Raw genomic sequence first — 27357 nt, 5'->3', positions numbered from 1 at the left:
TAGCACATGGAATGAATTTTTTTTACTCATGAATGCTTTTGTAACATCACACATAATTCATCTGGAGAATACTGGTTCTTGGAGTTATGCAGGCCTTCTCAATATTGGCATGTTTCATTATACAGTATTTCAAAATCACCATTGACCTAATCAGAAAAGCATTTTTAAAGTATTGAGAAGGTGTGTCACTCTTAACAGTGGTAAATACACGTTTTCAAAAATTCTTTTTCTTCTCTTGAGAGCTCAACTTTTATCATTGGCAGTACATGCTATCAGTTGTTTTTCTTGAAGTAACAGGTTCACTGTGTTCATTTTTGAGACCATGGCTGCCAGATGCCCAAGTATGAATAATCTTAGTTTGCAGCTCACTCATACAAAGGGCGTTTTCTTGAGGCAGCCGTCATACTTGAGCATGCAGCCGAAGTGCTTTTGCTTACGTCCCATTGTATAACAGAGAAGATTGAAAAGAAGCCTGCTCAAAGGTTGAGACTTAATAAAATTAACGCTTTCTATCTACTGTGTCATCAAGGACATTCTTAAGTGAAACTGCCTTTTCCAGAGAAATCTCGTGATATGTGTGGTCATTTCCTACAATATCCTCCCTGGAAACCTAAACTAATGTTGTAATACTGGGAAGACAGTAAATAATTGACATTGTATGAACACTTGGAATTGGCATATTGGGAGACAACCTCTTATTTTAAGAGCTAATACAATTATATTAAGTTGTTTTATTATCTTATAGGTGCTATACTTGGCAGATCAGAAACTCAAGAGTGTATTTTCTATAATGCTAACTGGGAAAGAGATAGAACTAATCGAACTGGTGTTGAGCCCTGTTATGGTGACAAAGATAAGCGGCGGCATTGTTTTGCTACTTGGAAAAATATTTCTGGTTCCATTGAAATAGTGAAGCAAGGTTGTTGGCTGGATGATATCAACTGTTATGACAGGTAAGGAAACATTTTATTTTGTATGATAACGTTGAGTGATTTTCATTCCTCTCCCCTCCTTAAAGGTGGATGATCAGTGCATGGATTTTCACTTAAATGTTTCTTGCTTTTTAAGATGGGATTATAAAAAGCATTATAACATGCTCTAATGACAGAGTATTTTAAAGTAATAAACATGGTATGTTTATGTTTATCTTTTTTTTTTTAATCATCTACCAAATAGTGAGAATTCTAGATAAGAAGCATTTCTTCACTGATTTTTTTTTTTTTTTTTGTAAAAACCTTTTGTTTTTTTTTTTTTTGGTGCCAATTTTCGGGAAAAAAGGCTCTAAAAATTGCTTTGAAAGACAGTATATCTGCTGTACAATCTATTCTCAAAAGAATAAAGCTTAATCGTAGTATTTAATTTCCTTCTTTATGTATCTAGGAGAAATTGAACTTAGTACATTTCCCTCCCCTTTTTTTTCTTGCAAAGTAGGCCTTTGTTCTTTACCCCAAGAGACATTTTAACTTGACATTGAGAATTACATCAGAACTAACACAGTCCTCATAGAAAGCTGCATTTTATTTAAAAGATCTTGTTTAAATTGTTTTATTCTGTACTGGCAGTGAAATACCGTGATCATTTTATTGAGCGCCTGTGATCTTTCCATAAGGCATCCCATAGATGGGTTGATCAGTTAGCTGCTTCAGGTCACAGGATTTCCACTGGGGTGGGTGCTGATGACTGGCAGAGACATTTTAGAGCCAAAAAAGTGTTGGTTGATATACTCACTGAACACTGTAGATACCTCCTGGTCCCTTTTCAGGAGCCTAAACTGATTCCTGGAAATCTGTGATCAATTCATCATGTATGACTAGTATTAAAATTGACTGAATAAACCCATGAAAATTGAATTTGCTCCACTTTTCATGAGAAATCAAAACACAGTCATTTAGGTACATATTTAGTATATGCTAAGTCAGTAAATTATCCAAGAATTCTTTATAGTTATACATTTTAGTTGCATTACTGTTTACAGAAGTAATCATTAAGTGATCATTGCTATTATGAAAGGTAAGTAGGAGGAAATTGGGGGGAAAAACGAGGTTTGAGGATCATCTTTATCTCAAACTAGAAAAAAAAAAAAAAACCAACCACACTGCCATTGAGTCGATTCTGACTCATAGTGACCCTATAGCACAGAATAGAACTGCCGCATAGAGTTTCCAAGGAGTGCCTGGTGGATTTGAACTGCTGACCTCTTGGTTAGCAGCTGTAGCACGTAACCACTATGCCACCAGGGTTTCCTGTCTCAAACTATCTTTTATTAATTAGTTGAAATCAGAGATCCCTATTCTTCTTGTGGTAAAAATCTACTGTATTTCATTTGGGTGAGACCCAGAACCATTTTCACTTAGATAGAACTTTGGTACGGATAACAGAGCGTGGGCTGTTTGGTACACATGCTTGCTCTTCTATTATTACACCAGATTTGTTTCTGGGGCATTTAAGCTAATTAAAAAAAATGTGGATTTTTATTTTTGTGCCCTAAATTTTATTGAAAAACAAGTAATAGGGATAGTAAAAGAATAGAAAGGAAGAGTCAAGAAATACCAAAGTATGGAGGAAAAGACAAGAGTTTTTAGTTTTTGGTACATACCCCCCCCCCCAAAAAAAGTATATATATAGTTTTTAGTTTTTATGTTCATGAAATTGCATGGGGAAAAGTAATTTTGTGTAATTTCTTGGCGTTTAATCATGTCGATGATCTTCTGTGTTCTGAAGCATAATTCTAAATATAACAAATTAGTTTTTAAATTTGTACGTTTCTGTCTATAAATTGTTAAAACTTAGCTTTCATTTGTCTTTTCATGTCCTCAAAACCAAAACCAAACCTGTTGCCGTCGAGTCGATTTTGACTTATAGTGACCTTATAGGACAGAGCAGAACTGCCCCAGAGTATTTCTGAGGAGCAGCTGGTGGATTTGAATTGCTGACCTTTTGATTAGCGGCTGAGCTCTTAACCACTGTGCCGCCAGAGCCCCTTTTTTCTGTCCTACTGAACAGATATTAGTATAGCTTTTGTTTCAAAGTTTGATATGGTAACACTGCCCTCTGTCTGAAATTTCTTGAGCTTTTCACTTTTAGAGTTGAAATTTAACCTTAATATTTTAATAACCATCACAAAATTTCACAGTTTATTTGTAAGATGTGTCTTTAAATTCACCTCATGCTTATTAGCAGTATTTAAAAGTGTGATTTGTATTTTTCTTTTCATAGTCATGGCTATTTCTCAGTGCTTGGTTAGATTTTGTTCTAGAGGCCAAATAGATATCATCTTAACAACTTTGGTTCTATATAGAGTTGCCCATTTTTTTCCCTTTGCATTAACCTATCTAACTCTAAACAGTTTTTGAGTTACTAAGTCCTGTTGTTCGTTGTTACATATTTATTCTCTGCCTGTTGCTTATCTCAGCCCTGTTCATTGTGCTCCAAAAAATTACGCCTTTAATTTCCAAGCCTAGTTTGGGTGTCTGATGTTGAAGTATGTTCTGCTCCTGAGATAGATGCTAGTATCAGTTTTTATTTTCTACTTTTGTATATAGTTTTTCTAGCCATGAAATTGGAAAACTATTCCCTATGGCAAGAGCATTTATAGACCAAATTTTCTCATTGGCTTTATGTTCATATTGAAGCTTTTCTAATAATTAAAATACAAAAAAGATGGTTGCCTTGGACTGGTAGTTAAAAAACAAATTAAGGCAATCGTCTCAAAAAGCAAATGTGATTATCATAAAATTAGCAGTTGATTTTTTTCTGATGAAATTTATTAATAGGAATCCAGGAACATGTTTGCCTTTTAAGAATTGATCATTGGATATTAATAAAAGTCCTGAAATTGAATATAATATAAATCCCTGAGAAGAACTTTAGAAAAATACTTTTGTAGGTTAAGTGTAATAATGTTGATTTTGATATTTTCTCCTCTCTTTGTTTGTAGGACTGATTGTATAGAAAAGAAAGACAGCCCTGAAGTATATTTTTGTTGCTGTGAGGGTAATATGTGTAACGAAAGGTTTTCTTATTTTCCGGAGATGGAAGTCACACAGCGTAAGTTCACAGGGAAAATACATAGGTCCACTGAAGTAGTAAATTGAAAATATAGTTGTATTGGGTGAAATAATTTATTCCTACCTCCTCTATTTTTTTCCCTAAAATTTGACAAATAATATATATAGTGAGTTGGTTTTTTACCTTCCTTTTCTATAGCTACTTCGAATCCAGTTACGCCTAAGCCACCCTATTACAACATCTTGCTTTATTCCTTGGTGCCACTTATGTTAATTGCGGGGATTGTCATTTGTGCATTTTGGATGTACAGGCATCACAAGATGGCATACCCTCCTGTACTTGTTCCAACGCAAGTAAGTTATTATCTCATACTTTGTGCTGTTTGAAAATGATGTATATTTGAAGAAAAAATATTTTAAGGTTTTAAAATAAGTGGGAATCTTTTTATTCTTCTTATAATCCTCTTTTTTTTTTTTTTTAATTGCCTTTAGTGACCTATTAGATTGTTGAAAATCGTTTTCCTTTGGAGTTAAATTTTGAACGCTTATTGCCATGGGAACTGTAGCTAATTCTGCAACATTAATTTGCTGTGCCCTAAACTTTTCTTATTTAAGGGTTGAGGTAGAGTAGAATGAGGGGTATTCCCATTCCTGTTCTTCTTTAGAGAGTTTTACTTTCATTCTAGTACTTTAAAGTATGAGATATACCCTGCTTTGTTTCTTAATAAGTAATTAATGGTGGAGAAGAAGTGATACCACAATCCTTTCTTTCCCTTTCATCCTTTCTTCCATTCCTAAGTTTCTGTGTCTTTTTCAAGACTACTTGCCAGAACATCCTTTTAACCATAGGAAGGGACCCGAGAAAGTGAGGAAAAGAGAGGTTTCTCAAGGCTTCAGAAAGATAGATTGATAAAAAATTTTGTGTTAGGGAGCAGCATTTCTCATCATGTGTTGTCAGTAGTTCCAGGGTTTTTTGTTTGTTTGTAGTATATCAAGTGTGTACTGAAGACTGAATACTTTTTTAATGCCCTTAATTCTTACCTTTCCCAAAATATTTCTGAAAGATAGATGTGGTTGGTAATAGATTAAATTAATTAAATTTTCCTCATTTTTTTTTTTTTTTTTAATACCATGTGGACAGTTGGCCCTTGTCCAGTGTTTTGTAAGGACTTTTAGTAGTTAATACTGTATAAGTCCAGGAAAGCTGATAACTTTTGGGTATACTTGCTGAAGACATCTCTGAACTCTAGTTTTTACTGTGTGTCTTATAACTCTTAGGATCAGATTACCTTGGCCTTCTGGATCTCTTGGTTTAACTTTGGTTTTCTAATACCTTAGGATTAATTGTTAAAACTTGATAGAAGAAAATGGTAAAGTCCTACAATTCAGTGACCAAAACAACTCCTTCCCTCTAAGCTCTATTTACATAACACGCTTCTTTCTCAGGACTTGCAGCAATCTGTTAGCATTAGGTCATTGATCCCCATAATCTTTGGAAGATGTGTATATGGCGATATAAGCCAAAGGAAAAATGCTTTGTTCAGTAAATTAGGTAAACATGCTATCTTATACAACTTAAATATTTTAACTTTTAAACAGTAATTAATTTATGGGCTAATTAAAAATCATATGTAAAAGTATTTTAAAATAACAGTTTTAATGCCTAACTGACATATGTATAGTTTAGTCCAAATAGCCATAGGACACATTTATCGTCTGTTGATTGTAACCATTTTTCATTAGTATTTAAATTTAGAAGAGATAGTATACAGTATGATAGTTTCCTGAACTTATCCTAGATTTGTGATATGATAGAAACAAGCTGGAGACTACATTTAAAAACAAGCTTGTTAAAGTTTTTAAAAGATAGAAGGACTTTTCAAATAATGCTACAATTTTATAGGCAATATTGGTTTGTAAACAATATTCATAACAAATGGTTAAGCCATTTTTTAAAGGTCTGAATATTCTGTATATGAGGCCACTTTATTTAGAAGTGTTAATTCAAGGGTTTTGACTTCTAAAAAGGAAAAATGTAACACTATTCATAAATGACTAAGTATCAGAGATCTTCAGTGAGTTTCCATTTTTGTGGATTTTAGATATTTGTAGCCCTGGTTGATGTTACTGTACACATTTAGGTAGTACTTTGTTCTGTGGTGAATGCACATGAATTATATGAATTGCTTAACAATAAGGAATAAATTTAAAGGTTTTGTGCTGAAGGGACCTGGAATGATTAGGCTTTGTTATGAAAAATAAAAGACGTATCTGACTTTATGCTTTCTTTCTGTTGTAAGCTATGTTGTGGAAAAGGGGTATTGTCAGCAATGTGGAACTGCGTTTGTGCTATTTCTCATTGTCTCTGAAACAGAAATAATATGGTGTCATGCGTTTACGTTATATTTTGTGATGAGAGGTTGATACAAGCTGTAGTTCTGCAGGAATCATTAGTGTACTTTTTGTTATAAAAAGCTCAGTTTTATCTCCTGTTTAAAAATAGTGATTGAAAATTACATCACCATTATTAAATACAGTGTACTTGGGTACTGTTAAGTTTTATATATATATATGAATAATATATACATATATACACATGTACATTTTATATATATGTGTGTATATGATATATATAAACTATATGTATGTATATATATATAAAGGAACTCTGGTGGCACAGTGGTTAAAGTGCTCAGCTGTTAACTGGAAGGTCAGCAGTTCGAACCCACCTGCCACTCTATAGGAAAAAGATGTGGCAGTCTGCTTACATAAAGATTATAGCCTAGGAAATCCTGTGGGGAGTTCTGCCGTGCCCTATGGGGTCACTATGAGTTGGAATCGACTTGACGACATACAACGACAGCATATATATAGGCAGTCCCTGGGTTATAAACGTCCAAGTTACATGCAACCCATATAGTTACAAATGAACCTTCATATTAAAAAATTTGAGGTATATACAGTGGGCACATCAAAGCATTATTATTACTGTATTATTATCTTACAGATGTTTTAGTGTACCTGGAAGTATTTCTTTAGTGTTTTTTTAATGCATAGAAAGGTACACTATATACTAAGTCAAAACATTTGACTGATGTTAGGATCTGTACCTGTTTTGACTTTCCTACAAATTTGACTTTAAGACAGACTTAGGAATGGACCCTGTTTGTAATTTGAGGGCTGCTTCTCTGTGTGTGAAAACCAAACCCATTGCCATTGAGTTGATTCCGACTCATAGCGACCCTATAGGACAGAGTAGAACTGCCCCATAGGGTTTCGAGGGAGCACCTGGTGAGTTTGAACTACCGACCTTTTGGTTAGTAGCCGTAGGTAGCTCTTAACCACTATGCCACCAAGGTTTCCATACATAAGCTTTTTTCCAATGATTACCAAACGCTGACTTGCATATGAGGTTTGTCTTTGGAATTGGTTAAAAAATACAAATTCCTGGATCCACACCCCTGAAAATATAGGATGTGTAACTTCGGATATTGTGTTTTTAATAAGCTTCCCGGGTGATTCTGTTAAACAGCCAGGTGTGGAAAGCACTGATATAATTTTCCCTCTCAGGGTTGTTTATGTAGTTTAATACCCATTTTTAAATTAAAAAATTGAGACAGAGCAAAGCTCATGAATAGCAGAGCTGGATCTGAACGAAGAACTCTTCTGACACTGAATTTTTACTCTTAATGCTTATGCTGTTTTTCCTCTCTTTTTTAAAGAAAACAAATGTTTTTGGTGTTTCAGGTAGTGCAGTAACATCTCTGCCATCTCAAAATTATCTGTAGGCTAATTTATTTTCCTACTTTTGGATGTTGGATAATTTGTACGACTACTAAAATGAACGGTAACATCTCATATTAACATTGTCTCGCATAGGACAAAAGGGAATATAAGCAAATCGTAGATATATGTTGTTGTTGTTAGGTGCTGTTGAGCCTGTTCCGACTCGTAGCGATCCCATGTACTACAGAACAAAACACTACCCACTCCTGCACCATCCTCACAGTTGTTGCTATGTCTGAGCCCATTGTTGCAGCCACTGTATCAGTCCATCTCATAGACATATATATATATAGAAGGACATGTTCCTGTGTTTTCCATTAGGAATTTTTTTAGCATGTTTTAAAATAAGGTATATAAATGTGATGAGATTGTAGGTATAGATTTCTGTGCTTCTGAGTTGAAGCTGCCAATGTCTCCTAGTTGTTCAGGACTTTCTGGAAGAGCAGGAGAAGTATGGGGAGATGTACAAATACGTTTGAAGTTTTAAGATGACTTCTGTATTCCACATCTGATTTTTGTCTCCATGTTCAGATTTTAATTCCAGGACCAGTTAGGAAAGATCTTAGATTCTTGTTACGGACTTCTGGAACATCCTTTCTCCAGATTTTTCAAACCCGTTTAGATACTGACATAAAATTTGCCATTTCTTTTCTTAGGGAACTCTTTCCCCAAAGCTTTGGCGAAAGGCTGGTTTGTGAATGAACTGTGGTCTGTTGTGAAACATCGGTCTCATGATATGACTGTCATATTGAAGAGTCACTGCTACAGTAGGAACTGTATTTGAAGAGAATTTACAGTGATTCTCAGGCAGAGGAAACAAAAGTTACATACCCTGTACTCACTCACTGGCTTGATCTCAAGTTGTTTATTCCCTTTAGGGGATAAAAGATTAGTCCCTCTGGGGCATTCTGGAGGACTAAGAGGATACCCACATACAGATATGTATCTTCTCACTAAGCTAGTTCTGGCAGTTAAATGGTGGGATTCTTTATTTTTAAGACATCATATTATTTAGAATTTCTAGTTTCATTAATAATTTTATTTTGAAGAAGTGACTTAGGGATATTTTAAAATCTGGTCTTAAATTATGGTTCTTAGTAACCAATAGAAAATATTGGTTCTAAAATAATCTTAGCCCAGTTAAACATATAGGAAAGTTTTTTTTTTTTTTCAATTTTTTAAATTCAAGCCATTCGTCTCCCTTTTCAACCCATAACTACTATGTTTTGAACATTATTTCATGATATCATTGTCTTCCCAGTCATTCTGGATGATGGCATTGGACATAGTACTTCTTGTCATTTACCAAGTCCTGTTAATTCAACTTTTCACCTTTACTGATGCTGTCGTAGTTGAAGACGTTACACCCGAGGCTGGATTATTTCTGTAATCTCTTAACTAGTCTTCTAGCAGTTTCTCTTCCTTCTTTTTACTGTTGCTAGAATAGCATTGTACATATATGATTATGTTACTTATATGCTTAAAAATATATGAGGGCTCCCAGTGATCCACAGCAAAGAATACGAAGTTTGGAGCATGGCATATGTGGTCTTCCATACTCTACCTTTTGAATCTTTCCTCCCGTTACTACCTTGGCCATCCATTATATGCATCTGAAATGGCATTAGTTATGTACCGTCCTTGAAAAAAATTGAGAAATTGTGTGCAAATCATTTTCCATCTTATGTAATTCAGATGAATAACCTCAGTTGAGAAAGACTCATCGTCTTATATGTACATGTTCCATTCTTCCACTAGATTGTAAACTCCTTGAAGACATGGAATGTATTGTAATCATTACTGTATCTAATACAGTGTCTTGTATGTAATAACCAGTCTGTGTTTGCTGAATTGAATTCGTTTCATTTAGAGTTATATTAAGGTGATATTTTAGTATACCCAAGGATTCCGTTAGTAAACATCCAGGTGCTTTAGGACTTTGTCTTGAGATAAATCTTGAGGATGTATTTTTTGGGGTTGAATAAGTTGTAATAGTCCTTTATTCTAAGAGAATGACGTTATTAAGTTGTTCATGCAGTCACACGCTGAAGCATACCCAGGTCACTTTTCTTCTTTTGCCTGTGCTGCAACTGTCTTTGCACATGTAGGAAGATGCTCTGTAGTCTGAAGTGAGTAAACTGAATGCAAACTGGTTTTTCTATTGCAACTGAGTCATGAATTGGAGGGAATTGATGCATTGAGTCTATTATTAAGGAGTATTTTTGTGGTTAGACTTAATGTGGTTTCGGTAAAAATGTTTACATCGTCTTTATAACCATATGTGAGCTTAAGTTTCCTGCTTGTGAGATCTATATTTGTGCTAATAAAAAAATACTATTTTATAAGGAAATGAATTTTAGAGTAAAAAATTATCTGCCTTTTACCAAAGTATTAAGTTAGCTTTTTGTTTGTTTTTTAAACGTTATCTGAATAGCACTTCAGTATTGCAGTATTAATATTTTTTCTTAGTGCCACCAGCCTCTTCAGTCCTTACATAATAAAAAGTCATGACATTTTGTCTAGGTTTTGGTCTGATAAGGACTAAAGATTTTCAGATGTTTGGGATACCTGAGTTGGGTTTAAAAAATAGCTCCACTGGCCTTAATATTAAAGTAATAATTGGTAGTCATTTCATGCTATGTCAAATTACTATCGATTGAGAAACCACGCCATCTGTGAAAATACTTTCTAGGATTTTCCTATTGAACGTGAGCCTGTGCACCCTTCTAAAATTAATACAGCACTGAAAGGGTAACAAAACATCATTCAGCCAAGTCAGTTTAGGAAAGGATGGTGCTTCCTTATTTGGGGAAATGCAGAGGAAATTTACAAAATTTTGTTAAGAGTGTTTAATATCATGCTAATATTAAGTTATACTTAAAAAATAAATACTATATCCGTAGAAGCATATCTTGAAATAGGTTGACTCTGAATAATCAGCTTTTTTGAACACATCTTTCTCCGCCTCTCTTTTCACTCTTCTGCTTAAAAAATTAAAAATTTGTGCTTGTTGTAACAAGTTATACAGAACAGTGCAAAAAAAAAAAATCATTTGCTCCTCCTTTTTCCCTTTCTCTTATCACTTTTCTGAAATAATCAATTTTAACAGGTTGGTGTGTATCCTTTGACACATTTCTCTAATTTTTATATTAGAGAAATACGTTCAAGTATATACTTTTTTTTTATAAACTATAAAATTTATTCCACAACAGGCTTCCTTTAATTTAACAGTATATCGAGGACTGCTTTTCTGCTCAGTACTTTAGTCTTATTTGTATTAAATGATGTGCTTAAAAGTATGAAATTTGATGAAGCCTTGTTTTCTGCTCGTGGAATACGAAGATTTGGTATGTTTTATTAGCCTTGAGTTTGTGTTAGGTTTCTATTAAGAACTAGAATTTCCATTTCAAAAATATTCTTAACGGTATTATTTTACCGTGTTTGAAATATTTTGATATATATACATATATATTAGTCTTAAGCATCTTTTTTTTTTTTTTTGCATAATGCCTAAAAAACAGTACAGGAATACTACATATGTCTTTCTTTTGTTCCCCACCTTGGTGTGTGATTATTTTTGTAATGGCCACCTAAATTACATCATGCTTTATATATACTTCTAAACAAATTATGGGGAGAAGTATCAAATTATCCATAGACATGCATAAAATTACTCTTGTGTCCTCTTAAAGTGCACAGACAGGTACTTGGAAATTAGCTGCAATACCATATCCAAGAGCAAAAAAGGGGGAAGGGGAAGAGAGAAAAAAATAAAACATTTATCAAAAGCTTAAAAGAAGTTCATGCTGTTGCTGGTGTTAGGTTCTGTCGATTTGGTTCTGACTCATAGTGACCCCATGCACAAGAGAACAAAACCCCACCTGGTCCTGCACCACCCTCACAATCGTTGCTGTGTTTGAGCCCATCGTTGCAGCTACTGTGTCAATCCATTTTGGTGAGAGTCTTCCTCTTTTTCCCTGACCCTCTACATCTTTTTTCTACATTACCAAGCATGATGTCGTTCTGTAGGGACTGGTCCCTTCTGATACCACGTCCAAAGTATATGAGACAAAGCCTCACCATCCTCACTTCTTAGGAGTCTTCTGGCTGTACTCTTCGAAGACAGACTTGTTCATTCTTCTGGCAGTCCATGGTATTTCAATATTGTTCACCAACACCGTAATTCAAATATTTATCAAAAGCTTAAATTAATACAGCACATTAAAATTAATCAAAGCACCTGATTTCTAAACATGACTTCCATTTATAAATTTAAAATCTTGAATTCAGTTTTCCTTTTGCCTTGTGCAGAGCCCCATCTGCCAATTTACAAATGGGACTGATACATGTAGACCAGAGTACATAATTTATCTTTTTTCTTGTCTGGTAAGGAGATGGTAGCTAGGAAGAAGCAAGTTTGCTTTTCTCCTTAGTCTCCATTTCCTGGACCTCATTCTAGACCTGTTTCTTCATTCCTAGCTGCCTCATCGCCATAAAATCTTTTTCTATTAATTTAAGACAATGAAAATGAAAGAAAAAGTCAGTTTTTAAATGAAAGCTGCTTGTATCAAATGGGCTGGAAAGTGTTCAGGGTGTTTTTTGTTAACACCCTGGCCTTAACCACTTGTCTAATGATGAATGCCTTCAGTGTGCAGGCACCGTGCTTCTGGATGTGTCATGATAATAAGTGGTGCAGAGATAGTCCTTACTTGCCCTTCTGGAGCCTACAGTTAATATGTAGGTGAAGTAAAAACAGATTGTTTTACTTTAGAGCTAGGAAGTGAAAGGTAAAGAGAGTAAGAAGGGAGTTGCTTCAATACCCTTTAGGGAAAGAGTGGAGGGAAGAAGGAGGTACACCTGATTCCAGTTTTGTAGTGATTGGGCAAAGAGCCACATCTGGCTTTTGTTGTGAAGAAACAGTGTGGTTGGCTAATGTTAAGTGCTCAGTAAGTATCAGCTGTTGTTGCCAACACAGGAAACGACTTCAAAATTATACTCAAAAGAGATCATTTTTATTGAAACCATTCTGCTACATATCAAAGTCAATGCTTTGAAATTTATTTAGTGTAATAAAAGATTTCATTTTGAATACTGTATCAAGCACTATACTGAGCACTTTACACATATTAACTCATTTAATCTTTGAACACTTCATGATATAGATTCTATTATTATCAAATCCATTTTATACATAAGGAAATTGAGGCACAAATAGGTGAAATGACTTGCCAAGAGTCACTCTATTAAATGGCAAAATGTGGGCATTTATATCCAAAGATGATTGCCCACTGAAGTAATCTTAATTAAATGGCTTATTTCAATAGAGAATTTTTTGGGACTCATTAAAAAACAAAAAACTAAGGATAAAAGGATCTGAGTACATAAATTACATTTTTATAGTGAGTGTGTATAGTGAGCCTAGTGGCTCTGTGGGAGAAAGACCTGGCAGTCTTCTTGCATAAAGATTACAGCCTAGAAAACCCTATGGGTCAGTTCTACTCTGTCACGTGGGGTCACTATGAGTTGAAATTGACTCAATGGCATCTAACACCGTGTATAAACCAAGAAAATCAAACCCATTGCCACTGAGTTGATTCCAACTCATAGCGACCCTATAGGACAAAGTAGAACTGCCCCATACAGTTTCCAAGAAGTGCCTGGTGGATTGGAACTACTGACTTTTTGGTTAGCAGCCATAGTTCCTTACCACTACTCCACCAGGGTTTCAACAACATGTATAGCCTTGTAGATAAACATAACCATTTTACCACACCGCAATTGACTCATCTGCAGTGTGGTTTTGATTTCCTTTTCCTCAGGTTCACTTGTACAATGCAAATGCCAAAATAAATAAAAATAAAATTTCTTCTGTAGCTAGTCATAAACCTGCCAGCAACCAAAAGGAATATGGGCATGCCTGCATTTCTGTCAGACTTCACTAACCCCAGAGTCTTCATTTTATTGCCTTGGTCTTTCTTCACTTTGCTTTCAGGAGTTAGATGAGAGAAACTGTAGGAAGTAGGAGTTTATACAACCCAAAGGGCCTTTGAAAGATCTAATTGGATAGAATTATGGCTATGCACTTGATAATATCAATATTATTGAATCTGTGAATATATAATGTCTTACTTTTCCTAGCTCAGAAACATTTGTTCTGATACACACACAGTATATTATATCTTTATAGATTCTATTTCTATTCTGCTTGGCAGTAGCCTTCTTTTCAAATTAAAAATTGTAAAATTTCTTTGAACATAAGATAACTAGATGACTAAGAGGAGGTAAATTTAGAATTTGTCAGTTTTCACATACTTTGGGTAGGAGGGGCCTTATTTCTTGATAATTCTAAGAGGTTAGTGAAGTATCAAAAATTTTAAAAATTAAAAAAAAAAACTTGGAATGGCTCAGATGATTCAAATGGTTCATTTAGTAAATAAGAAAAATTTATAGCACTTATTTTGTGTGCATGTGTGTGGGTGTATATTTTTTGTTAGTTGACATTCAGTTGGCTCCAACTCATGGTGGGCGACCTTATGTATAACATTGCCTCTGGATCCTGTACCATCTTCCTGATTGTTGGTATGTTTGCATCTATATTGTGGCTATATGTGTGTGTGTGTGTATACATACACGTGTGTGTATACATATATACATATATATGCACACACGTATATATAAAATCAAAATCTGTATTTCTAGAAAAATTTCTTTAAATTCCAGATACGTATATTTAAATGCTTACTTCATGTCTCCAGTTGACCATCTCTAAGCACTAACATTCAAGGGTAATTATATTCTCCCCCAATCCTGGTTCTCAGTAAGTTGCATTACTGTTCATTTGGTTGCACAAGTCAGAAATCTAGGAGGTGCCCCCACTATCTTTTTCATCTCATCTGCCCCCCTTCTCATTTCCCAAGAACTCCTTCCTCAGGGAAATCATCCCTGTCTAACCTAACAGTGCTAAGTCAGGTTTCTCTTTATAGGTAGGTGCTCATTGCTCTGAGTTCCTTTTTTTATTGTTCTTAGTTTATATTTGCTCATTCATTAGTGTGATTGTTTAATGTCTTTCTCCCCCACACTACTGCAAGTCCCATGAAAGCCTGGGTAGTCAGTTCCTAGCACAGACAAGACACTCAAAAAAGACTTGTTGGAAGAATGAATGAATGGAAAAATACTGTTTGTTCTTTTCTGATGTTTGGCTGTAGCTGATTTCTTTCTCCTCTAAGGGATAAGCCCAAGTCTCCTCATCCAGCAACTTAATTACTTGATATTAATGTGCTGATATTACACTGCGTGATATTCAAGCTAAATTTCCTGTTGTGACTCCAAACTGGTTTTTTTTTGTTGTTGTTACTATTTTTTAAATCTATTCGTGTAATTCAGTGAATTTATTGTTTTGGATTCTGTTTTAACCCCTCTTATTTTGTCACATAGTCTGTATATTGAGGCTTGTTCTTGGAGTATCTTGCTTTGGGTCATTTTATAGCTTATTCTAATGTTCATTTATTGCGCAGTGTATTTAGCAAAGATGTATTTTCTGGTAAGATATATGTGTAGCACCTAATTGCCCAGTGTTAGCACAGTGGCATCTGTATCTCTGAAAGCACAACTCATGAAAATGAGACTTAAGAGATCTTTGAGCCTCTTTAAATCTTTGGGAAGCTCTAGTCTAGTTATTCAGGTGGCGTGTTTTTCTTTCAAGGAATGAATTTTTCTCTGGGGTACTGATAAGGTGTTTTGATAGTAGGATTAACTAAGCTTCTTGAATTAATTATAAATAGTACAAAGTCATCACAGGAATAAAATCAAGAAGGAAGAAAAACCAGTTCAGTAACTGGTATGGATACATGAATTGTCAAGAGTTCTTTCTCATCAGTGCCATTGTCTCCAGAAATAGTGTAGAAGTATTGGAAACTGGGGAGTAAAACCAAGTGTTGGATGAATACTCAGCCTTCCCTCCACTTGTGACATGATTTCTCTGAAATTTGGGGCCTTACCTATTTTGGAAAAGGAACCTTGGTAGTATAATGGTTAAGCGCTCGGCTGCGACCCTGAAGGTTGGTGGTTTGAACCCACCAGTGGCTCCACAGGAGAAAAGACCTGGCAATCTATTCTGGTAAAGATTTCAGCCTAGGAATCCCTATAGGGAAGTTTTGCTCTGTCCTACAGAGTCGCTGTGAGTCGAAATTGACTCAGTGGCACACAACAACAACAAACTATTTTGGGATGACTGGAAAAATGAAACTCTTGCTCTCTCTGAGCATCTCAGTGCACTCAGACCATGGGAAGTATGTATGGGTACTCCATCCCAAGGCCACCACTGCTTCGCTTCTTCATTCTTGATGTGGCTGGTGAGGGATGGATTAACAGTAGGCCTGGCCTGTCACTGTGTTCTACTTCATTCTGGTGATCTTGCTCTTTCCTTGTCTTACTCTTAATTCCCAGTGCATCATTTATTTTGCACACACTCATATAACCATCGCAAACATTTTTGTTTTGCCATTGTGATCTACTGTCTTCCATGAAAGGGGAGTGAAGCAATTCAGGAAGTAGAAGAGTCTAGAGATTCTTAACACAACTGTCAAAAACCATGGTCTTAGAAACTTACGCTAGCTGTATGTAAATTTGTTTGGCTAGCCGTAGTTCTCGTTAAAGGCAATACTGCCCTCTGGTGTTCTGAAGCCAATCTCAATTCATATCTTTCTCAATTGAATAACTTACTGCTATAGTTTAGATCCTGCAATTGCTTTGAAAAATAATAATTATTTAAGACTTAGTTTATTTGCTGGCTTAAAGCCCATGAATCAGGTAATTTGGGTTATATTGGAGTTAAGAATTTGTTTACTGCCCTCATCTGATAGGTAATGTCCCAGAATTTTATTTATTTTTTTAATATTACTTTCCTTAGTTTTGTAAGGGAAGTGTTCTCAATATTCTCATTTAATTAAATAAATAAATAAATTGGATCACTGCCAACTTTTAAAGGCTAAATCATTACTCTACTTCCTTCACTTTTGTAACTGATGTGTCATTTTTTTCATTTCATTCTGGATATAAATCGTAATTTCTTTTGCCTGTGTTTTTTCTTCACAAGCACGCCTTTCATATAATGATAGAGGTAAGATGCATTGATGTTTGTTTTATGGTTGTGGAACTTTTTGTGGATACTAAACCTTTTGTTCCTATATTTTTTGTTGCTTTATTGTGCATCCTTTATAGTTTATAAATTTATGTTACAGAGGTTTTTCACCACTTTTAGTATTAAAAACATGACTTATTTGCCATACTAAGAATTTTTGGTTTAAGATTGTTAACATTTTTTATACTTATCTGAAGTATAACGGAGAAACAAATATTTTAGTTGATTAGTATTAAGAGAAAAAATGAAAGTACAGAAGTTAACGCCTAATGACTAGATTCCAGTTTTAAAAACTTTGTATGGTTAATCTTTATAGTATGCCATTAGCTTAAAATTCACCATGTGCTCATTTTAAACAGACGCTTTCTTTCTGGTCCAGGCTATTATCTTTTAATGTGAAATGCGTATTTTCAGATACTTTCATCTTTGGCATTGTTAGCAAATGGGCTGGCTAGAAAAGTATAACTTTTGATGATTTTTGCTGTTGATGTCTAGAGGGTTACGGCTATATTTAGTTTAGAATTCACCCTTCAAATAGAGAACGAGAAAAAGTAAAGTGATTACAGACTGCCTCGCAGCTTCCTACCTCCAGTAATTTATTCCAGAATTAATTACAGTGATGATATTGAGTGGTGGTTTATGTGTGTGGGGGGGGGGGCTTTTTCCAACTATTGTCATTTGTTGCTTCCCATCATGATGCGTTTTGGTGCCATGATCTTCACATGCAAGTGGGTAAAGCAGAAAAGTAATCAGAGCCATGTTCTACTGTGTAACTGTTTTAGCTTTGCAAAATAGCATGAATATTGCAAGAGAACTGCAGGCTTGGAGAAAGTTTTCAGGAATTCTGCAATCCTTATAGTTGCCCAGAAAAATGTTTATTTTTAATTTTTTTTTATGTAGCAGGACAAAGAACATGTTTTATGTATAACATCAGAATGTTGCTCTCAGTTATGAAGTTTAAATTTGTCTCCCAAGGCATTTGAATATTTTAAACTATAAACTCTTATTCCTAGAATCAAGTATTGAGTTTTTTGTGGGTAAATTAGTATAATGATGTTAATAAATTGAAAATCATTTATAATATTCTTAGATTATAGGGTAAGTAAAACCTAGATATTAGAGATGCAGTTAAAGCTTTTTATAAATACAAATATAATGAAGAGCTGAAGACTATGAAATAGAAGATTCTAGTAATTTTTCATTTAAAAAAGCTAAAAGGTGTATTGATTAAACAAAAAACCAAGCCCATTGCCATCGAGTTGATTCCAACTCAGTGACCCTATGGTGATTAGTGTTACAGATTTATAGTTATAATCTGTTACAAAGCTACTTGTTTTTGAACTCTTTAAATATTGTAAAATATAATTTAAAATCATGTTAAAAAATATCAGTTTGAAAAGTTTTGACACTATACAGGAAAGTGTCTTTTAGACGCATTTAGTGTTCTTCTTAAGCTTCTTCTTTATAAATTTTGACAACTGTGTTTTCTATTACAATCTAATGTTGACTATAATTGTAACCTCATAAGGAAGGCGAGCTAAGACTTCCTTCTGAAATAACAGGAGTATAGAAACTTGCCCAGTAGAGCTGTGGACATTTATGGGAACTTTGAAATTTATGTATGCATTTGGGAAACATTTAATGGTACATCTTTTTTCTAAACATAGACATTGGAAATTATTGTAGGTTAATATCCTAAAATTGTATTTTGAACTGCATATTCTGAATTTGAGATGCAGGTTGAAGCATCTGAATCCTGTTTTGTAGATGAAACCATATTCAATTGGTTGGCACCCGTTAGAGCAGAGCATGGGTAACGGTATATGTTACCCAGAGAGGCATTGTCAGCCCTTGTCTGAGTAGTTGTTGGCATCCCTGTTTTGAAAACTGCCTTTCTCACATCTCTCTAAAGGAGGGGAGTCGTTGACTTTATCGTTACTTAAAGTCTTTCAAGTAGATCTTTTTTTATTTAGCTTAATTTTTCCTTTATGCAATTATACAATAATTCTTAGACCTTGAGGACTGAATGGTTTTCTTTGCCTCTAGAAGAGTAGCTTTCAACCTTTTTTTTTTCTTGTCTCTACGTATATACAACAGACTCCTTAAAGTAGACTTTCTCATTACATGTAGAGATACCGGTTGAGGAGTGGGGAAGTGAAGGTATAGTATTGATGAAACCACTCCAGAGATTCTTGTGCCCCCCCGCCCCCTAGTGAAAATCATAGCTTTAGACACCATTTTTCCTGTAAGATTTGTATTTGATCTCCTTGACCTGTCATTCCATTAACCTTACAGACTAGCTGTAGTAACCTTTCCGGTTTTGAATGTGGGAAAGAAGAGCAACTTTTGTAGACATTTTTTATAAATATCTGAGGTTGAAATGAGTTATAGGTAATCTTCTAGTTTATCTTACTGCTTTAAAACAGGAATTCTCAAGCCATTTAATCAAGATTGTCTGCTTTAGTTTAGAAGAAAGTGCGTATCTATACTGGTTAGTTCCTTGCAATGTTTCTATTGGTAAGGATCACTCTGATGTAGATGTCAACCGTCTAAACTCCTTGAGTGGCACCAGTGGGCTAAGCTATGTCTAAAGGAAGCACTTGAGGGAAGAGAGGGACGTAGAATAGATGCACTGATGTAGGGTGACATAACATGTAAAGGTGTCTTAGGTGTGTCACCCATGTCATAATGTCTGTTGTTCTTGCCACAGAAATTTTAGTTCACAGTACTCATCATGCAGCCCTTGAAACATTTTTATTGCTTTTCTTTGGATGCTTTCCAGGCTTTCTACAATATATATTGCTTTAGTTGCGGATATTGAACTGATAACAGTACTTTCAATGAGGGGTTGCCACTTTGTGTAGGGAGGATTTCCTTGTGATTTTTAGATGTTGTACTTCTTTTTATAGACTGTATTCGCTTTATTCATTAGCTATAGTAATACACTTCTTTTTCACTTACCTCGTTATCTACTATGATGATCGTGTATTTTCTGGGTTATTATTTGTACCCTCCTTTCCATTCAGACCCAAAACGCTAATACTTTAAAAAAAAAAAAATCTCGAATCAGTTTTGGGAAGTAATTGTATGCACAAGTAGGAATTGTTAATGCGTTGGCAGATTAGGATGTGCCAAGCACTTTGGATTTAGCAACGTTAACTTCTGCATTTGTTTTATGTGAGTTGTATTAGGTACACCCATCTGCATTGTGTTTGAGAATGCCCATGGTTGTTCTGAGATTAATGAACAAAAGATTTAAAGTTGGGGAAAGTAGCAGATTTTGAGGAGAGGCTTACTGTGAGTCATAGACATAATTTGCTGTTTCTGGAACTTTTCAAATCTTCATCCTGTAAGGAAGTACAAATTGGGTGAAACCAGTGAAATACTGTGAGTAGTAGTATCCTGAATTCACAGAGAATCTTAGTTGGGAAAAGTAGTGAGACTGGATAAAAAAGATGTTAGATTTTTTTTCTCCTGATATACATAGATAGCAGCAGTGCTGAATATGAAAACTCTTCATTCAAGTTGCCTGCCTTGTGATCACTGTAGATGACTGGTAATGCTTGAGAACTTAGTTCTGGCAGGATTGAAGTTAATGTCATCCGTATGTGTTTACTGTTTCTGTCAATTGATTCTTCGCACACTCATGTTTTTCCTCCTTTTCAGAGTTGATATGTACCTTGTGCAGCTTATTCACAGTGTTGTTATTGTTTATCTGTAGGATCCAGGACCACCCCCACCTTCTCCATTACTAGGTTTGAAGCCACTGCAGTTACTAGAAGTGAAGGCAAGGGGAAGATTTGGTTGTGTCTGGAAAGCCCAGTTGCTCAATGAGTATGTGGCTGTCAAAATATTTCCAATACAGGTATGTTTATTGCAGTTTTTTCATCTGTGTATATACAGTGTAGGAGATGTAACTGGCTAGGTCATTGTAACTCAGAAACATTCTGAAGGTCATATATTTCAAGGTGATTCTGGTGATTATGGCAAAAGCAGTTAACCCTTTTATGTCTGCTTTCTCATCTGAGAAATGGAATTATTAGAACAACAATCATGTTTGGAGTGATGGCATTACAATAAATGAACTTATAGGAGATATTCTACCAATAAAAATTTTACAGAAATGCTAAGGTGAAAATTCCAATAAAAGATATAACTCATTTTCTGAGTGGTTACATTTTAACATCCCATTGACGTATCAGGAAAAGCAAACCGAGGAGTGAGAAGAGTAGTGTGCTTTTAGAATAGCTGCTTTGAGGTGTATCACCAGGCTCTGATTCATCTGCTTGCTACTTTGTTTATATAATCATTTCAGTGTTCATGTAGTGAGTTTTCTTTCAAAAGGCAGTCAATCAAGACTACAAATGAGTGGTTTACTGTGTAATTGGTTTTCTTTTAAAGGGGCCTGGCCTTCTCATTGGGCCCTGGTGGCATGGTGGTTTAGAGCTTCGGCTGCCAGCCAAAAAGTCAGTAGTTCAGACCCACCTTGGAAACCCTATGGGACAGTTCTGCCCTGTCCTAAAGGGTCACGATGAGTCAGACTCGACTCAACAAGCAATGGGTTTTTTTGGTTTGGCCTTCTCATAAAACCATGGTATAATGCGCCTCTGAGCTGTTCTTACAGTTGTTTTGTTCTGCTGCTGGGATAGATCTATGATGATTCCATCCCGTCTCCTGCCAGTGGGCACCTGCAGCTAATAATGTACATAATACTGAGAGCCTGGCTGGGCCTGGTGATGAAGGCTTTCTAGAGTAGACAGATCTCATTGTCACTACACCTAGGCAGTATATCTTCCCTATTCCAAAGTTATTATGTAATCAATTTCTCTGTCTTAATATAGCTACACTGTAGCCTTCCTGGCTCCTGTAAAGCCTGTTTCTTAGAATCTTTGAAAACGTTTATGCCTTTTTCTTGTTGTTAGCAGTACAGATGCTGTAAACTATAGTTTTCAGAGGAAGAGTCTATTCTGCTGTTCCAAGATACATAAATAAGATCAGGGAAGAAGTTGTTACATTGTGAGAGGAAGGTAAAATTTAGGAAAAGTCGTTTGGATGATATTAACTTAAACCAAAAACCAAACCCAGTGCCGTCGAGTCGATTCCAACTCATAGTGACCCTATAGGACAGAGTAGAACTGCCCCATAGAGTTTCCAAGGAGCGCCTGGCAGATTTGAACCGCCAACCCTTTGGTTAGCAGCTGTAGCGCTTAACCACTACGCCACCAGGGTTTCCGATATTAACTTAAGAGTATAATAATAACAGTAGCTAACATTTTACTGAATGCTTTTCTTGTGTCAGGTACGGGTGCTTTATATATATTAATGAGAACCTCTGTATGTGTATATATTATTCATGTATATGCATATAATATTCACAGCATATAATACAACGTGTAACACAACAATACTATGAGGCAGATACTGCTATCCTCATTTTACTAACAAGGAAACTGAATGATCATGCAATTTGCCGAAGGTTAGTGGGAGGGCCAGGATTCAAACTTTAGACAACTTGGATCCAGAGGGTTCCTAACCATTATGCTGTGGTGCCTCTCATTTTCATTATGCTTTCATATTGAAAAGAAGGTAATTTTTTTATAAGTACATGTATATTAGACAATTGTAAACACAAGTGAATTTATGGTATTTTTGATGATTATAATATTTATGCCCCATTGCTCTCATTGACTTCAGGGAATTCTAAAAATTTTGTGAAGAATGTTTGATATTATATCAGTCATTGAAAAAGAATTTGTTTTCTGTCTAGGTGAAGAGATTCCACTTGCATTTCATCTGTTCAGGGACATTATTTGAATAGTAGCAACAAGTTATTTGCACCGTGGTGAAATTACATTGTAGCACTAACTTGTAAGCAGGATCTGTTGTCATTGTAAGATATAGAAACACAGCATTTCCAACCAGCTCTTGTGTATTCAAACTAGCAACACAGAAAGAAAAGTATATTTTGAGGGAATGGGAAAGGGCAGACATTTTGTATGGAAATATTACTTGTTCAGTGTTTTATTAAAACACAAGACAAAAGAAACTTTTAATACTTAGCTTTATTTTTTAAATTTTGCCTGAGTATGTAGTTGAGTGATCTCTTAAACATGGTTTATTTATCTCTATTGCTTGTGTTCTTACTTCTTTTTTTTTTTTTTTTTTAACTCTAGGACAAACAATCATGGCAAAATGAGTATGAAGTCTATAGTTTGCCAGGAATGAAGCATGAGAATATATTACAGTTCATTGGTGCAGAAAAACGAGGCACCAGTGTTGATGTGGATCTTTGGCTAATCACAGCGTTTCATGAAAAGGTAAAACTGCTTTCTATTTTAATTTAGTAAAATCAGGGTTAACCTACCTACCTAACGTTGGCTATAAATCCTTCAGACTTGTTTTTTTTTTTGGAGAAGGTAGGTTGTTATAGTTGATTATTATTTGACCTGAAAATACAAATCACTCTTAATTAAAATTTGATTTTTAAAATATATTTTAATAAAAGAGCAAAGACGGTACATTTTTCCCCTAACCCTCTACTCATATAATCATAGGCTTTCCTCCATCCCTGTTTTCCTGGGCTGGAATTACCTCTCTTAGGGATACAGGCACTTACTTCAGTGTAACCAGTTCTTAGTAATTTTCATTCATCATTTAGGATACACTTTGATTTCACGAACTAATTCTGAATTTGAACTTTGTGTCTTAAAACTCCTTAATCAGTCTAGCTGATTGACATAGCCAGAGTCAGCAATTTATATGGTATTAGATCTGTCACTACTTTTCAGGTAATTATCACCAAAACACACTTGCTGTTTTGCCTCAATTTTTCTACCTTCAGAGTTAGTACAAAAGTGCCGTTAGTGAAGTCAAAAATTGTGTTCTCCTTGGTAATAGGTTTCATCATTGTCAGGTGTAAGTGGCTCTTTTACTTCTCTGTATGTGGACTTTCTTAATTCTTGATCAAAAGGATAGTAATCTCTAGAGGCGGGATTCTTTATATTAGTTGTCTGTTGTAGGTCTTAATTTTGTATTCTCTTAGTTCTATAACATCTTTATAGTCCATGTAGTTTACCTTTTTAAACATTTTTTTGACCTTTAGATTTTCAACTAGTTTTTTTTTTTTAAATATTTATTTTCTAAGAAGGGGGAGCTTGACTGACTGTGTTTATATAAGCCCTTAAAGATTAGTGGTATTCTTTTTCTGGTGAATTGGAAGGAGGAACCTTGAACCATTTCAGAAAGATTGCTTTTTGGTTATTATTGTTTGCTGCAATGGAAGATACATTGCCTTCTATAACTTTTTAAAAGTAAAAAGGAAATTCTCCATATACAGATGGCTTTTGTCAAGAGTGTAAGTTTGTTTTTGTTTGTTTTTTTCCTCTTTAGGGTTCACTGTCAGACTTTCTTAAGGCTAATGTGGTCTCTTGGAATGAATTATGTCATATTGCAGAAACCATGGCTAGAGGATTGGCATATTTACATGAGGATATACCTGGCCTAAAAGATGGCCACAAACCTGCCATATCTCACAGGTAGACCTAAATTTATATTGTTTTCTCACATAACTTAGTATTTGTTTATAATTAAACTTTAATCCCCTGGATAAAATTGATTTTTTCCCTAGATATGTAACCATGTTATCAGAGGCAGTTGAGTTCTTTTTTTTTAAATCTGCTGTGATATCGGCCCAGAATTATTCTTAACATCATCAGTAAAGTTTACTCATCAATTGATGCTTTGTCTCATTTCTGAAAGCATGGTTAAGAATCAAAGTGTATTTTCTCTCTCTTAAAGGACAGAGAAAGAATTTGTTTTACCTCAAGATGATTATATAAATAGTTACAAGGGGACGTAACTAAGAAGAGACTTTGAGTATCTTTTTTGCTTACGTTTTGAATGACCGTATGACCATTATTTCAGCTAATCTGGGGGGAGGCATCATTTGAACAATTCGGTTTATTTAATGAATTGCCTTTTCTAGGAGTGACAGTACTTACCAAACCAAACTAACCCCGTTGCCGTTGAGTCAGTTTCTACTCCTAGGAATTGAGTATAACTGTCCCGTAGGGTTTCCAAGGAGCAGCTGGTGGATTCGAACTGCCAACCTTTTGGTTAGCAGCCAAACCCTTAACCATTGTGCCATCAGGGCCCCAAATAGTACCAGACCCAACAATTGTCATACCCTCAAAAGGGAAAATGATAATTCCCTTGAACATGGAATATAATTTATCACGTATATTTAATTTCTTTGAACATGGAAATCAATCATTTAAAGATTGTTGTTTTAAAAGTAGGCATTAACTGATTCATTCAACAAATACTTGAGTTGGTATTTAGGTTGTTGGAAGACATTTCTTTTAAGCCAACTCTAACGTAGATTCTGTTCTGGCAAACTGTAAGTGATTTCTCCCTCAGGAATAGCTCCCCTTTCTTCTTACCTTCATACATAGATTTGGACTGCTTCTTCCTGGATTTTTGCTAGGGAACTAATGCTTTGGAGCCCTCAGAGGAGTCCCTGAAAATCTTGGGTCTAAAGCTCTTTCGTTTTTGTAGCATTTGTGTATGTCTGTCTGTTCCTCCTTTATCCCACTCTTGGTCTGTCTGTGCACATAAATTTAACTGTTGCCCTTTTTATGGCATAGATGTCCCTGGCTGGGGTATAGTAATCTCTGTAGGATAAACCAGTTGAAGCAAGTGCATAGCAAAGGATATCTGGTTGCCTTATACTGTTGTCCTTTTCAGAACACTAGGATGTAGCTGGGGCTGTGTATGTTTTTGGTGAACAGTTTCTGTTACACATTCCTAGAGATGCTTTTCTAGTGAAGGGGACATTCTGCAACCAGGTGGAAGAACGTGAGAACCATTACAATAAGGGACCATTCTGAAATGTAGGCCTGTACCAATAGGCAAAGGTCCTGACTTAGCTGTTTTTAAAAAACTTTTTAAAAAATTTTCTATGGGAGTTTATGTGACTGTACTCTGAAATGTTCTTATTCTCTTAAAAAACAACAGTTCTGAAATTGATAGGTGGAAGTGACATAGATAGCATGTTGTTGTTAGTAGCTGTCAAATTGGTTCCAGCTTAGAGATAGCATGTAGGATGGACAATATTTTTGGAATGGCAACTCTTTATAAAACTGCTTTATGGGCAGGACTCCTTGTTATTGTCTGTGTTATGAATAGGAGTTTGTCATTTTACTCTTGTGCCTCAGGCTATGTGGAGACTTTGCTTAAATTTTCTTTTTCTCCTTCTCCCTTTCTATTTTATTCTTAGAAATAACCATTCTTTTATAGCATACATATTCTTTCTCTTTCCTACTTTCAAAAACAATTTTTAAAACATAACTTGTTTAAACTTAATTTGAATACTTTGTGTTTCTATTTGCAAGGGACATCAAAAGTAAAAATGTGCTGTTGAAAAACAATCTGACAGCTTGCATTGCTGACTTTGGGTTGGCGTTAAAGTTCGAGGCTGGCAAGTCTGCAGGTGATACCCATGGACAGGTAAGGAAGATAATCCTAAAATACAAGAAAAAATAAGCTTGTTCCTTATTTTCTTAGGATCAGTCTAAAATTGTTGTTGTGGTTATTAAATCAGTGTCTAATATAGAATTACTTTCCTAAGCGTTGTTCATGAAATGTTCTGAGGAAGACATTGTCATACGGCAGTAGAGAACTGTTGGGACCCTCAGGGGGTTTAGGCAAGCAATTCTTAAAACAATTCAGATGGATGACATGGGATTCTGCTCTTAAAACTAGTCAAGAAGAATCTAACCCCTTTTAACAGGCCTCATGCTTTTGAATTTTTATATCCAACCTAGGTATTAACTCAGTAGTTTCAGCTTGTTAATTCTCTCACTGTCCTAAGAGGAACAGAGGAATAATCAGTCACTGTTCTTGCTACGGAAACCCTGGTGGCGTAGTGGTGAAGTGCTACGGCTGCTAACCAAAAGGTCGGCAGTTCAAATCCACCAGACGCCCCTTGGAAACTCTACAGGGCAGTTCTGTCTGTCCTGTAGGGTCACTATGAGTCGAACTTGACTCGATGGCAATGGGTTGGGTTATTCTTGCTACAATGTATTAAGATCCCCTGCCCATTTTTCCAGACAATAATTAGAGTTTCTTGATTTTTGCTCTTTATTTCATTAATTCTTCAATCAACTTCATGACTTTTCTCCAAATTCACTCCAGAGTTTAGAGCACCTATAAAGCCCTGAGCAAATTGCATACTTCTAGTCTAGGTCTACGCAAAGAAAACTCAGCAATGGGAATGTTTAGGAAGGCCAAAGGGGAAAAGAACATTATCCATACTTTTATTCTCAGAAACTGTGAGGTTAGGAAAGGTGTTTTCACTCCTACTAGATCACCTTGTAATCAAGAAAACCAGTTTGACTGGTTACACAGCCAAAATGATTCCGGCTT

At 35.3% G+C, this 27357-nt stretch overlaps 1 protein-coding gene across 1 annotated transcript in view; it reads left to right on the top strand.

Moving 5' to 3' along the window:
* The window catches only part of ACVR2A (activin A receptor type 2A), a 92847-nt gene that overhangs the window by 54928 nt on the left and 10562 nt on the right, over window positions 1–27357 (top strand). Inside the window, exons 2-8 of the mRNA XM_010586330.3 lie at window positions 746–953; window positions 3938–4047; window positions 4207–4361; window positions 20654–20797; window positions 23106–23249; window positions 24322–24467; window positions 26325–26439. Coding sequence (XP_010584632.1) covers window positions 746–953; window positions 3938–4047; window positions 4207–4361; window positions 20654–20797; window positions 23106–23249; window positions 24322–24467; window positions 26325–26439 — 1022 coding nt within the window. The remainder of the gene's footprint in view (window positions 1–745; window positions 954–3937; window positions 4048–4206; window positions 4362–20653; window positions 20798–23105; window positions 23250–24321; window positions 24468–26324; window positions 26440–27357) is intronic.

This window comes from Loxodonta africana, chromosome 6 (genome assembly GCF_030014295.1).
Source record: "Loxodonta africana isolate mLoxAfr1 chromosome 6, mLoxAfr1.hap2, whole genome shotgun sequence".
In the NCBI taxonomy this organism is placed as follows: Eukaryota; Metazoa; Chordata; class Mammalia; order Proboscidea; family Elephantidae; genus Loxodonta; species Loxodonta africana.
This window is presented reverse-complemented; position numbering and strand designations above follow the sequence as displayed.